This window comes from Acomys russatus, chromosome 16, assembly GCF_903995435.1.
Source record: "Acomys russatus chromosome 16, mAcoRus1.1, whole genome shotgun sequence".
Classification (NCBI taxonomy): Eukaryota; Metazoa; Chordata; class Mammalia; order Rodentia; family Muridae; genus Acomys; species Acomys russatus.
In genome coordinates, this window is record NC_067152.1 from 12,374,985 (window position 1) to 12,389,208 (window position 14,224).

General features: G+C 42.3%; 1 protein-coding gene across 8 annotated transcripts in view; it reads left to right on the forward strand.

The window, feature by feature from the left end:
- The window catches only part of Bcas3 (BCAS3 microtubule associated cell migration factor), a 464,077-nt gene that overhangs the window by 193,629 nt on the left and 256,224 nt on the right, over window positions 1-14,224 (forward strand). For all 8 annotated transcript variants that reach the window (XM_051158189.1, XM_051158193.1, XM_051158191.1 and 5 more), the window contains 3 exons: window positions 5,248-5,348; window positions 9,371-9,567; window positions 12,818-12,915. In XM_051158189.1, the coding sequence (XP_051014146.1) occupies window positions 5,248-5,348; window positions 9,371-9,567; window positions 12,818-12,915 (396 nt within the window). The remainder of the gene's footprint in view (window positions 1-5,247; window positions 5,349-9,370; window positions 9,568-12,817; window positions 12,916-14,224) is intronic.

A 14,224-nucleotide genomic window follows, 5' to 3' on the forward strand; every position in this document is an offset into this window, starting at 1 on the left:
TGTTTTCCTAAATAGATTTGATTTTCATTTAGTTTTTCAGCATAGCTTTAAAGCAGACAGGACACTTTCACCTGGAAAGCGAGGATGTGCGCAGGTCAGCACTGTGTGATAAGCACCCTGCCTGATCTCAGGCTCATTGCAGTTAGTTGTTGGAAATGCAAAGGCCTTTTAATACCTGTGAGAATTGGGAGCTGGACTTTGCCGTCTCTCATTACTGTTTGTTGTTGCCCAGCTGTGTTTTCTAAAGTTCCGGCACCACACTTCAGATGTTTTCCACCGCCAAAAAAATATCAGAAAATACCAGTTTCCTTTCACTGGCTTCACAGACAAGAGCTGCTCTTGGCATCCGGTTTTACGCTTTGTGTTGCTTTTAGACAGGGCGCTGGGGTCCATGTGTTCTTGGCTTTTGACTTTTCCACATACACATTGCAATTTTCTTCATTTACTTCCTAGGTAAATCATGAATTTTATTTTTACATCCTGACCAGTGCCCGTGTCCCTTTACTTTGTCTGAGTTTGTCCTGAACACGTGCAAAAGCACACCCAGTACACTAACACATCAGGCCGCCTCCTGCTCTCATAGAAAGAGCATCTATTGTGGTAATGGCTAGACTTACCTGCATCTTTGGGTGTGTAGAATAGGTTCACTGATGAAGGAGTTAAGTTATTGAGATTTTCTGTTCCTTTCGGGGGAATTTAATTTTATTTGATTCTGTGAAATTGAAGGGTTATCATCTTCTGGGTGTGTGTGGGAGGAATAGGGTTTTCATTCTGCCTGGAGTAGTAATGACTTGGCTCTAGAACCTGCTTCTACCTCACACACCCTAACTTGTGAGGCTGGCACGCACTGTGCGTGTTGATCTTGAGAGTCTGTTACAGAGGATAACTAGAAAGTCAACACCAACGTTTCCCCAAGATTTTTATAGAACTCAGAACATACTGTTTTACTACTGAGGAATTTTTATATGAGGCTTGGAGTCCGGGACATGATTCGCAAAGCATTTCATCTTCCTCTTCATAATTTTACTTACTTTGTCCTGCCTGTGTGGCAGGGCTGGGCTGAGATGTAAATAAAGGGCTATTTTGTAGAGATCAGCACTTTATTATCCCTGTGACACATGGGGAATATAAATGTATGTATACAAATATGTGTATATTTATGTACATGTATGTATATGTATCGGGGAGGTGGAGTGTAAACCACCACCTGACAGCAAAATACACGAGGTGGCTTTGTTGTTGTTTTTCACTTGCTTTATGCACTCTGCTTCCCCGAGAACACACAGGAAAAACAGTCTGGCTCACAGTTATTGCACGATGATCTGCTCATTCTGTGTGTGCCTCCTGATCTCTATTCATCAAGTACCTGTGTGCAGAGACAATATTTTGAAGGTGCTATTCTAAAGTAAATTGATAATGTTTTCTTTGCCTTTGGATTGGTAAGGTATACTATTAGTTCCTGTAGCAAAAGCGGGGTAAGAACGGTAATCTTGAAGTTCCTTCTCCTTCACTCTGTTAATTACCTAAAAAACTGGAGAGACGGCTTAGTGTTACGTGCACTTTGTAGAGGTCCTAGCATTATACAGTGGCTCATAACTGTGACCCTAAGTCCAGAGGAATCTGACTCTCTCTTCTGACCTCCGTGGGTACCAGGCCCACATGTGGTGCACATACATATGTGCAGGCAAAACACTCATACACATAAAATAAAGGCTGGTAAAAGTGCTAACAGTTACAGTTCTTCAGGTAGCTGGTATGTATCTTGTTCTTCCAAGTTGGGTTTGAGAGAATATTCTCCATTTCAGGGCGATGACTGGGTGTAAGAATGCTTATTGCCCTTGTAGAGGACCCGGGTTTAGTTCCCAGCATCCGCACGGCATCTTATATTGTCTGTAGCCCTTCTTCCAAATGCTCTTCTGACTTCTGCAGGCTCTTGCATGTGTGAGGCTCACATACATACTCTCAGGGACACACATACACATAAAGGTTAATTAAATGAAAATTCATTTCAAATTAAAATAGTTCTTTATGCCTGCATTATTAGAAATGTAGAAAAAAACGAGCCATTGAAATTCTTTCTAATGCTGCATCTATAATTTTGTTTAAAGAAGTGTGACATAAGGTTTTGGGGGCCCAATTCACAATGAGATTATTGGTTATTGATGGACACAAGCCACCCTAGCATCCATTCTGGTCTCTACTTCTTGTCTTGATGCCCTCTGAACTTTGCCTGTTACTTTCACATGTGTATGAAATGCTCTGCCCACCTAAGTGAGCATTCTGACATGATTTAGACCAGTAGACCAGATGCTTTCCTGAACACTATTTAGAGTGATGCAGTTTTTATCAGAGTAGTTGAGATTCTGTCATCTCGCAGCCACATTCCATATCTGTCACTCAGCATAGCATTGGTTTTCTTTTTACTCCTGAGAAGTGGTTAGAAAGTGTACACAGCAGCTCCAATCAGTTGTCCTTTTTTTTTTTTTTTTTTTTTTTTTTTTAATTTTTTCAATCCTACTAGATTCAAAGTTTGCAGCCATTTCCCCCTTGACCTGCTATGTCCCTCCTCTCCCCAAGGCAGTGGAACACCTATTGGAGACAGTTTAAAATGTCAGTAAGTATAAGGGAGAACAATGGACATTCATTTATTTTTAATAATAAATTTATTTTTCTTTTTTATGTGTATTGGTGTTTTGTCTGCATGTATGTCTGTCACACTTCATAGGGCGTCAGAGCCCCTGAAGTAGGATTTCCAGACAGTTGTGAGCTGCCATGCTGGTGCTGGGAATTGAACTTTGGTCCTCTGGAAGAGTAGTCAGTGCTCTTAAGGTCCGGGGCATTTCTGCATCCCAGATATTCATTCACTATGGAAGATATTCTTCTACACTTTAATTTTTCCATATTCTGATGCTGCCAGAGCATCTTAATTAGGAAACCAGAGAAAAATCCCCATGTAGGAGTTGGTGACTCAAATTCATGGTTTCCTTTTCTTCCTTTTCCTTCTGGTGGTTTAAAGGACACTTATTTATTGTCACTATTTCACATATATAGAGAATTCATTTCTGAGTTATATATTTGGAATATTTACTACTTCCTTTGTTAAAAGGATGAGGACAGAAAGGCTCCTCCTCCACTCCACTTCCTCATCCTCCTCTAGCCCCATGGGAAATTCCAAGCATGCTCACAGCCAGATAACAATGGTGCAGTAAACTTATAAACTGCCAACTTAAGACTAGTTTTGTTCCGGCTATAGTTCCACTCCACTCTCGCCCTAAGTCCATCCATGCCACCATAATGCCACAGTGTCATCAAGTCCTAGTAAGGGTCAAACCATTCTGCAGTTGTCACTTACTCTAGAATACAAAGCTTTGGCCTTACGCTTAAGGGTCTTTTTGGTTTTTTGTTTTTAAATATTTGTTTATTATGTATGCAGTGTTCTGCCTACATGAGCACCTGCACACCAGAAGAGGGTACCATGTGGTTGCTGGGAACTGAACTCAGGACCTTTGGAAGAGCAGCCAATGCTCTTAACCTCTGAGTCATCTCTCCAGCCTGTTTTGTTTTTTGATTTTTTTTTTTTTTTTGAGACAGGGTTTCTCTGTGGGAGCCTTGCTTGGCTGTCCTGGACTCATTTTGTAGACCAGGCTGGCCTTGGACTCACAGAGATCCACCTGCCTCTGCCTCCCTGCATAAACTTTATAGTCTGACTTTTTTTTTCCCTTGAAATAAATTCATATAAATTTTTTGAGCATGTGTCTTTTAAAATCTTGCCTTGGGTGTCCTCTCTCTCTCTCTCTCTCTCTCTCTGTTTCCCCATGTTTTTGTTCTACTCTCCATACTTTATTTTGAATCATCAAATAAGATTGGCAATACCTTTAACTGTTCATGGCAGTATATATTAAGTATTTAATATAATCTGTTTTAAGAATACTTAAAGTTTCCAAGGTTTCTTCTTTAGAAGTCTAGCCTAAGGAAATTTTTTGGTGTAGATGTATTTACAGATATCTGTGGTAGTGGAAATGAGATTGTTTTCTGTCTTATTTATCTATGCCTCTATATTGCTCATCCCCTGTTTTCCCTCCGTTCACCCATGCCTTTTCTTTTGGTCTGTTTCCCAGTTGACTCCATTGCTTGGTTTCTCTGAAGGGAGGTGGGAGGCTGGGGAGTTGTGCATTTAGTCCTTCAAAGAAACCCTGAGGTTGTAGAGGGATAACATCTGAGTGACTGTAGGAACATTTTATATTTTGGGTTTGTGGAGTGCTTGCTCCACAAGGTCAGGGAGCCCTAGGTGGGATTCCTAGCACTGCAGAAATCTAGCATGGGAGCAGATGCTGGAATCCTAGCAGAATGGAGGCAGGGTAACCAGAAGTTCAAAGCCAGAGCTGAACATGACAGTGTATGCCTTTAATTGTAGCAATCAGAAGGCAGAGACAGGAGGATCTCTGTGAGTTCCAGGCCAGCCAATGGTACATAGTGAGACCTGTCTCAAGAAAAGTTCAAAGTCATCCCTAGATGCATAGTGACTTTGAGGCCAGCCCAGGCTGCATAAAACCCTGTTTCCAACAAATAGACACCAAAAAATGAAAAAACAAAACAAAAACGGTTTATTGATTTTTACTAACTCCAGGTTCTCTGTGTAGAAGAATACAGACTATTTTCCATTATGTCATAGTCCTGAAGAATCATGGAAATTACATGAAATAGCTGAGAAAGAAGACATTTGGATAAGTGAAAATTTTCAGTGGTTTAAAATTTTTCTCAAATATCATGTATTTTTTATGCCTTCACTGTAGATAAAAGTAATGCATGGGTTCTAGGTAACCTTCCAGGAAGTAGGCATGCCACTCCTCAGTGAAAGATGGGTGTTCCCATGGATCCAGTTATTCCTTTCCCAGCAATCGTACCATTAAATTTCTCCAGCTAGTTTTTTGTTGCTTTGGTTGGTTGGCTGGCTTTTTGCTTATTGTTTGTTTTTAAATGAAGCCTCTTCCTATAGCCCAGGCTGACATCACAAGATCCCCTCCCGTAGCCTTCTGAGTTGCTGGGGCAGCCGTTGCCAACATGCCTGGCCAGAGTTTCTTTGTACTTGGAGATATTTCTAAGCACACGATTGATTAGTTCTATGAACTGCCCTTGTGTTTTATGTGTTATAGCATCAATTCATGCTGATTATGTTCGTATCTGTTTCTCCAGTGCACTGTTTGGAGATGTTTAATCTTTTTATTTTTTACTTTTTTACTCCTCTAGCACTCCCTCCTGGAAGTCCTGGCCCCATCACTCGACATGGGTCCTATGACAGTTTAGCCTCTGACCACAGTGGACAGGAAGATGAAGAATGGCTTTCTCAGGTAAAACTGATACGTCAGGGTTACTGCAATAAGGGAGAATGGATGCCTGTGTTTATTCTTTTCCTCACAGGAAAATGGAGAGAGCAGGCAACTCTTTGTGAGTTGTCAGGGTTATGGGTATTATGTTAAGAATGTCTCAGAAGTATCACTGTCGTATCTTTGCTCATGCGAGTGTTTGCTTCAATGTGGAGCATACAGAATATCCACATGCTGGGATCCCTTTCTTGGCTTTGCCCAGGCCACGCTGCTATTGGTGGCCTCTAGACCATTCCTGAGACAGCTTTAGCCAGCGTCTCCTCACTCTGCCAGGTGCCTGTGTCTTCAAGTGAAGCACTTTGAAATAAAAGCGACTCGGGCAGGTTTCACAGTGCAGCGGTTACAGTGACTTCATTACAGATGCTGCTGTGTGGCCTCAAGTCTGACATCACCGTGGAGGGTAATGACCTGTCTCACATTACCAACGTGGCAGTTTTTATCAGACAGGTGCCTTGGAGAAGTGGGAACCTTTGTGGTGCTCTCAGGGAGGACAGCCTGGAAAGCTAAAATGGCTCATGAACTGAAGGAACAAACCTCTTTGTACATTTTTACACCACCACCACAATGCTCACCCCTATGCGGAGGCCCTTTCTCCTAGTGACCTCAAGGCAAAATCACCCCACTGTGCACAAGCTTTGTCCAGGAGTGCTGGCATAGAAACCACTGTCCTTCGCTTCGTTAGGAGAAGGGGTAATGTGTGCTGTCAGTGTGAAAGTGTGTGCAATATGTTTGTCCTGCACACAACAGGAGCATGAATACTGGAACATCTGGCTATCGCCTCAGTGAAATTGCACAGGCATCTGTTTACCTCTCGGCTCTGTGACACTGATGGTTTTGAGCTTAAAATACACACAGTTTTTTATCTGTGGCCTAATTTACATTGCTGAATGCAACTCTCAGAATTGAAAATCACTGTCCTTGATCTGCTGTTTCTCCCTGTTGTTAGTGGGTCTGCAAATGTTGCTCCAAGGCCAGGACATGCCTGTGCCCTCTTGAACTCACACTCTGTGCACCTTGTCATTTGTGTTTTGTTCAGACTCAATCATTGCAATCTGAGAAACATAATTAAATATAAAAAAAATCAGGACAAGAACTCAAGGCACGTGGGAAGCCACTTCACAAAACCTTTTCCTAGCGATATGTAAATACAGCAATGTCAAGTCTGGGAGTAGTATAAGTTGAGTTTTGCTGAAGATTTGCATTAGCTGTTATTCAGAAGGATGGTTTTGCAGAGTCATTTTCAGATCCCTCCTGTCTTCTATTTGCTTCTTTCTCACACTGTTAAGTATACTCCTGGCAGTGCCCCTTCCACAGAGCACGATGCTTATACAACTGTTGAACTACTGTTTTACTGTGTGGAAAATCCTGTGTCAGTGTTTACGACCATCGAGAAAACATTTTGATCAAGTGTCAGTTGCACGAAAGAAAACATAATAGCTCCTTTATTTAAAAATAGATGTGAGGGCTGGAGACAGCTCAGTGATCAAGAGCTCTGACTCTCTTCCAGAGGACCCGAGTCGCCAGCTCCACACCGGGTGCCTCACTTCTACCTGTAACTGGGCTATCATTTGCCCTCCCTAGTCACCTGTGTACCTGTGACATGTCCTCACACAGATATACACACATAAATAAAAATAGATCTTAAAGGCTATTTAAAAAGTAGATGTGAGAAAATTTGAAAGCAACATAAATACACTACTGCATTATACAAGGAAACCAGCTTCATCTGTGAAGTTATTTGGGTCGCTCTTTTGGCTCTGGAGAGCCAAGAACAGCTCCATCTTTTTCAAGAGCTTGAAATAATTGCTTTTAGTTGCTTTCACAGCATGACCACATTGTGCTAAATACTGACTTCGTTGAATTCACAAAGGTGGTCAGCCCCCAGCTCTACAGGTGCCTTCCCTTTCATTGCATGTTTGTGTTTTAGATACAGGATGTGGTGTGTATCTTGTGGGTATGTATATATTTCTACAATTCTGGGTTAACTCTTTCTTGAGATTATACTGTAAGTACATAATTTCCTCCATTTCTTTCCTCCTTTCAAACTCTCCTATGTACAACTCTCCCACTTCCCATTTTCTTTAAAATTCCTGGTCTCTTTCTCTTTAATCATGTTGTTGGTGTTGTTGCTGTGTATTTATTTCTAAGTATATAAAGAGCACCTGCTTGATCTGTATAGTGTTTCTTGGATGTCTTCAGGGCTGGCTATTTGATCTTAGAGAGCCATTTGCATCCCCTTTCTTGGAAAAGACTATTTCTTCCCCTCAGCACTCGTTAGTGCTACATCAGGGTTGAGGCTTTGTGAGGACCACCGTCCACATTAGCATGTCTACTGCTGACATCAGTGCTTAGGTTATGCTTAGGCAGCCGTGTTGGTGAGGCTTCGTGGGTATACCTTGTTGGACCTTTCTAGGAGACATAAACTCACACCAAACTTCCTGTCCCTCTGGCTTTTAGAATCTAACATTCTAAGCAACTTCCATCCTGAGCCTTGGATGCAGGAATATGTTATAGATCTGTTGGCTGGAACTGAGCTCTATAACTCTGCATCTTTAGGTTACACTCTTCTCCAATGATCTCCATCTGTTACAGAGAGACGTCCCCTTGGTGAGGGTAAGAACTACCTTACCTGTGGGTATAAGGGTAAACACTGAGGATGCAGTTAGGGATCATGCTGGCTTAGTAAAGTAGAGGCTGTAGGTTCTCTTCAAAGGTCTATGACCAGATTCGCCCCAGATAATTGGTTAGGTTTCCAGTACCAGGAATGATTTTCCTCATGTTAAGCTGGTCTTAGACCAATTAGAGAGCTGTGGCTTACCACCAAGGCATGTGTGCTGCTCTGGCACCCTTCATTTGTGTGCCTCGCAGGTGTCAGAGCTGGTCTGCCTCTGTCTTTTGGAAGCTTGGATTGGAAATTCTAGTTCCATGAATTCTAGTCCTTGGGAAGGAGTGTTGTGGTTAATTTATAATTAGGGCCTAATAAATATTTATTATTAGGCTAATTATTTTTATGATGGTATTTTCTAACCCATTATCAATCAATAAAAACTCAAGACACCTTTTATATTTTAAAATAGCCTTGGTTCACCTGGGGCAGGGCAGATATTAATCCCCTAAACTACTTCCCATATCTCCTTGCTTCTAGTAATTTCTATTGAGCTACTTCCAATCCATAATCCGAAATACTTGCTAATGTTCCTAATTTGGGACAAATCCTCCATTCACGCCAGCCATGTGCTTCTCGTTCCACCTAACCCATGATGACCACCTCTTTTCTTTTTTCCTCCTTTCCTTCTCCTCAAGATCCTCTCTGGTTTGGACTGATTCCCTTCCCAAGATCCTCTTTGTCCCAAAAGCCTGTGACCCTTAGCCGCACATATCCCATTTGCCCTGCCTGGGTGTGTTGGCTTTTTATTGGTCAAACAGGAATAACTTTTAGACAATGTTACTAATTTGGAGACTTTCAGTTCAGATCAGGCTCAGATCTCTAGGTCTTGTGTCTGAAGTGCTTGGTGTCTTCCATATCTGGGCACATCCTAGGTCAGTAGCAGTGGTCTACTGGCCTCTCATCCCTTGTATTGGGGTTTTTGTTACACTGTGGCTCTTGTGGGAACAATTTGGATTTTTTAGGATTTTATTTTAAATTTGTGTATATGTGTATGGGGCCTTAAATACTTAAGTATTGCTGCCCTGAGGGTTCAGGAAGATGTGCTGTGTCCCCTAGAACTGAAGTTATAAGCCAGGATAAGGTAACCACCCGTTGTGGGTGTGGGGACTAAATTGAAGTCCTCAAGAACAGTGGGTGCTGTAAACCACCACAGCATGTTGCAGGCAAGGGTCATTGTGGTTGTGTTTCTCTCCTAGTGCTCCGGCCATCTTTACTTCACCCAGATGGAAAGTGGCTGTTAAAAGAAGAGATGCAGGGATTATGACAGTATCTCAGGAGGCCATAATACATTGAAACCATGACTCTGTCTGTTTTTCAGGTGGAAATTGTGACACACACTGGACCCCACAGACGCCTGTGGATGGGTCCACAGTTCCAGTTCAAAACCATCCACCCCTCAGGCCAGACCACAGTTATATCATCCAGTTCTTCTGTGTTACAATCTCATGGACCGAGTGACACACCACAGCCACTCTTGGACTTTGATACAGATGATCTAGATCTCAACAGTCTCAGGTAGGAGTGGGGAACCAGGAAGTTACTTGCAAGACAGGATTCAAGTCTTCCTTAGACATGAGTTTCCTATGCAGAATTTACATTCTCCTTTTGAGAAAGTATCCTGTTGCTGACTCCATATGTTGCATGTCATTTATTGTCATTGCTCAGGATCTGATCACATGCAACAGGTATTTTACATCTGAAATGGAGCACTTTAAAAAGCCATCCCAGTTTAGGCTTCTTTTTTCATACATTGTGAATGTACCTGTCCTCAGCTTTCTGAAGTTGGCATTGCTGTTCTGCTCTTTACCTGTGCCTTTATTATCTTGCATTGCACACGATTAGGTGTTAGTACAATTCATTTGTAGCTTGTGGCCTGGGTTTTGCTGGTATCACTCCATACTCCTTACTTGTCAGAATCCTATACATGTCTAAAAGGTATGCTTTTCATTTTTATTCATGTTATGGTATAATTTAGTTAATTTTAAATTTTGGAGCCTAGTATTGGCATAGCAGTCACTATGTTTCTCTAAGAGACACTAGTAGATACCGAAGGGCTCGTATAGTGTAATAGACTCTCCGTTTTACTTATTTTCTAGTTTAAAACAGTTCTAGAATTGGGAGGCAGAGGCAGGCGGACCTCTGTGAGTTCGAGGCCAGCCTGGTCTACAAAGTGAGTCCAGGACAGCCAAGGCTACACAGAGAAACCCTGTGTAGGTTTGTAGGACTGGGATGGCTGAGTGCTAGTAGGTTACCTCATAAGAGTCCAGTGTGTCCCTCCTTCAGGAACAATAACAATCAGTTAACTCTGACTTAGTGTGGTTGCATTCATCTTTAATCCCAGCATTCATGAAACCAAGACCCATGGTGTGTGCGTTTAAGGCCATAAGAACACCCTATGCTGTATTTTAAAATATATATTGTAGATTTGGTTTAAAAAAGTGTTCTGACTTTCCTATTGTATATCTTTTAAAATAAAATTATGGGAGATTATATTCTAATCACTTGACAAAAAATGCTTTTAGTCTTGTCAATAGCAATAAAAGTTTTTGTTTGTGTTTTTTAATGAAATAACAAAACCAAGCTGGGTGTGATGGAAGACATGAGTTCCACACAAGCCACGACTATGTAATTGAGACCCCGTCTCAAACAAAACAAAAACAGAATGCTTGGTAGGCTAGAATAGGCTTTCAGAACTGATTATATTTTTAAAGAAGCAGACATCTCTTTATTTAGGTAGCATGACTTTTTTCATTCTTTACGTGCAGTACATAGTGGTTATGTTCATGCCAGGCACTTGGTTTGGCGCTGGGAGCTATGCATGGAGCGGCCAGGACATATGTGATGCCACTTGCCCTCCTGAGATTCCTTGTGATGGTCTCCAGGGCGTTGAGCACTTAGCTATCTGAACAGGAACTCTCTCTCATCGCCTTCGCTGGCTGCTCAGATCTGCAGCTAAGGCTGCAGGGTTTCTATTTTGTTTGTTTACTTGCTTGCTTGCTAGTTTGCTTGTTCAAAGACTGGATGTGATTTCATAGCCCAGGGTGTCCTGAAATTCACTGTGTAGTCAGGATGGTTTTAGCTCATGACTATCGTCCTGAGTGAGCCTCCTGAGTAAGGAATGTTGGGGTTTATGGAGTTCTGCCATTTCTATCCCAGACTATATCTGGAAATTTTGAGACTCTGTCCCCTTTTGGGCACTGTAGAAACCATTTAGGCTTTCAGTCCTTCTGGCCTTGCTGGCCATATGGCAGGGCATTAGCCTTAGTTTTCTTTAAAATTTAGAAGTAACTTTTTTTTTTTTTTTGTAATCCTAATTCATTCTTTCTGTACATTACACTGTCCTTTGTGCCATACCGTTAGACAGGTGTAGTGCTGCGTGTGTTTTCCCAGTTACCTCTAATTCTAAAGGTACAGTTTCCTTTTATTCCAGCATGACGGCAGTAGCTTTCTGAGTTCAAGCTGAGCCTGGTGTGCACAGCTGAGTGGATCCTACCTCACCTCCAAGAGAAGCCTGACTGATGTGTGCAGTAGTGTATTGCTTAGTGAGAAGTTGTTGAGTGGTGACTTTGTTGCTCTGTGAACACTATATTGCCAACCCTCACAAACTCTGATAGCCGTGTCACTATGCAGTCTGTTCCTATTGGCCACTGTCAGATACGCTGTGTGTCAATGGCTCCATCCTCTCCGATCTTCCTGTCCTGTACTTTTCTTTACCTGTGACATCTCATTCTGAATTCTGGTTTTCTGCAAACACAGCTCATATTTTACATTCCTGTTCTTCCTAAATTAAACACTATGCACACTGTTAATGTGGAGTAAAGCCTTGCTGTGGAGTGACCAGAAGTGCAGGCGTGGATCGTTCCTCTCCCTTGCCTGGGCCTTGGTACCTTAATAGTGTTTGCTTTAAAGCACCTGGAGACTCAGCATTTATACATTATCCTTCTTGAGCCCCTTGATATTGTGTGTAATAAACTAGTGTGCTGGGTTCAAGTTGATCATCTGAACTGATAGTCTTATGGGAAATACTGCCCTGGCTGACCTGCAGCATACTCAGATTTGTTATTCTGTCTAATCCTAGTAAATAAATAGTCAGTAATGATGGCATGACAGTGTCTTAAATCTTTAAAATTATGTCTGGATGTGGTTTTGGACAGCTTTATTCCCAACACTTGTGGGGAGGTGCAGAGTCAGAAGAATCTCAATGAGTTTGAGGGCAGCCTGGTCTACATAGAGTTCCAGGACAGCCAGGACTACATAACAATCCATCAACCCCCCCCCTCTCTTTCTCTCTCTCCCCCTCTCTTCCCCCCTCTCTCTCCCTCTCTCTCTCCCTCTCTCTCTCTACTCTACACTCACTCACTCACTCACTCACTCACTCATGTACAAGTTGCTGAATTATCATTAAAATTGAAGAGTGTCAGAGCTGTTCATAAGTTTGCTTTGGAAAAGCCAATATTTTCACTGTAAAGTATTTCGCTTCTCCAATTCTATTCATTTTTTTCACTTCAGTTTTAACTTTTCAACTTCTTTCTGAATTTACTAACAGTACAAGCTAACAAGAACAGCTTAGAGTGTGGCTGGCAAGGTAGGAACGCCATGCTTTCCGGTAGGAGTTAGGGGCCGTAGCTCCTTCTGTGTCTGGTTTTAGAGTGTGTGGTTCTTTAATGGATTGAGCTAGTCCAGCATTCCTGATTTAAGGTCTGTTGTAGGAAGTGACAGTTGCCATGCCAGTAACATATGTGAACTAAATTAAATTGCATTGCAGAATCCAGCCGGTGCGCTCTGACCCAGTCAGCATGCCAGGGTCATCCCGTCCAGTCTCTGATCGAAGGGGAGTTTCCACAGTGATTGATGCTGCCTCAGGTAGGATGTTTACAGAGCATTTCTCTACTTTTAAACTATATTTTCTTACACATTATAGGGGACCCTGTAATTGCTTTGCTCTTTTGTGCTCTTGTTTGGGGTTTTCTGTCTTTAGACAGCAGTGTGCCTCCATTTGTTCCTCAAAACTGAAGGGCATTCAAGCGTTCTTAGTGTTTGTGAGTGGGGAGGTGGAACTGGCCCCTGATTAAATGTAATGAACTTAGTATTGAAGGCTACAGGGTTGATGACTGTTTGCCTTTGATCACTTGAAATGTCAAGCAGCAACCTTGACAGAGAGCGTAAATACAATATATGGATTCAATTTACTCAACCTGTGGAGTATCAGAGTGCCTGGCCTGTGGCAGCAGAGTGGGTCTAAATGCTGTATCTTAGCATAGCTGCACGCCAAGGGAAGCATGAAGCTAGAAGTGCGCCAGCCTGCTGTGTCCAGCACAGCTACCAACTTCCTTGCAATCAGCCTGTGAAGGAGCCACAGTAATTTCTGGAACATTAGTAACTTTCTGGCAACGGTTGCTTCGTTTGTATTATAGAGATGTTCTCAGCAGAGCCTGGGCAGTCATTGTTTGTGATAATGTGCTCTCGCGTGTCTACGATGCATGAAGAAAGGGAGCCTGGTGCTGCCCAGCATTGCTGCACATGGGAGGGTCTGAAGATCTCACCGGAGGGCTGTGTCCCAACTGTCACAGGCGTGTTCATCAGCAACTCCAGAGTCGAACAGTTAGAACAGAGGTTAATTAATCTATGCTGGTTTCAAAATCCCCACAAATGGCTGATTTGATTGAGGCTTAAAATATGAAAGAGAACGGAAAACATTACAAAGCTATTGCCTGACTCCATCCCAACATGCAGGGGCTTTGTCTATTTTGGTAAATTGAATGTACTTCAGATGGTATGAGGCTGTCTATATCCAGACCTACACCTTAACTTTAATGTAGGGTCTCTTTGTTTGTTGGTTGGTTGGTTGTGTTTTATTTTTTTGTTATTTGAGACAGGGGTTTTCTGTGTACTCTTGGCTGTCCTGGACTCACTCTGTAGACCAGGCTGGCCTCGAACTCACAGACATCTGCCTGCCTTTGCCTCCCATGTGCTGGGATTACAGGCCTGCACTACTGCTCTAATATAAGGTCTTTGATTAGAAAGCTCATTCTTGTTTTTCTGCTCTACGTTAACATCTATGGTTGTTGCATGCTACAGACAGGGTATTGGATGAGCTCTGTCCTGGCGTCTCTGCAGCAAATGAGATTTTTGAGATCAGCAAGGAACAAACATTTGGGTAGTCTTGGTTGGC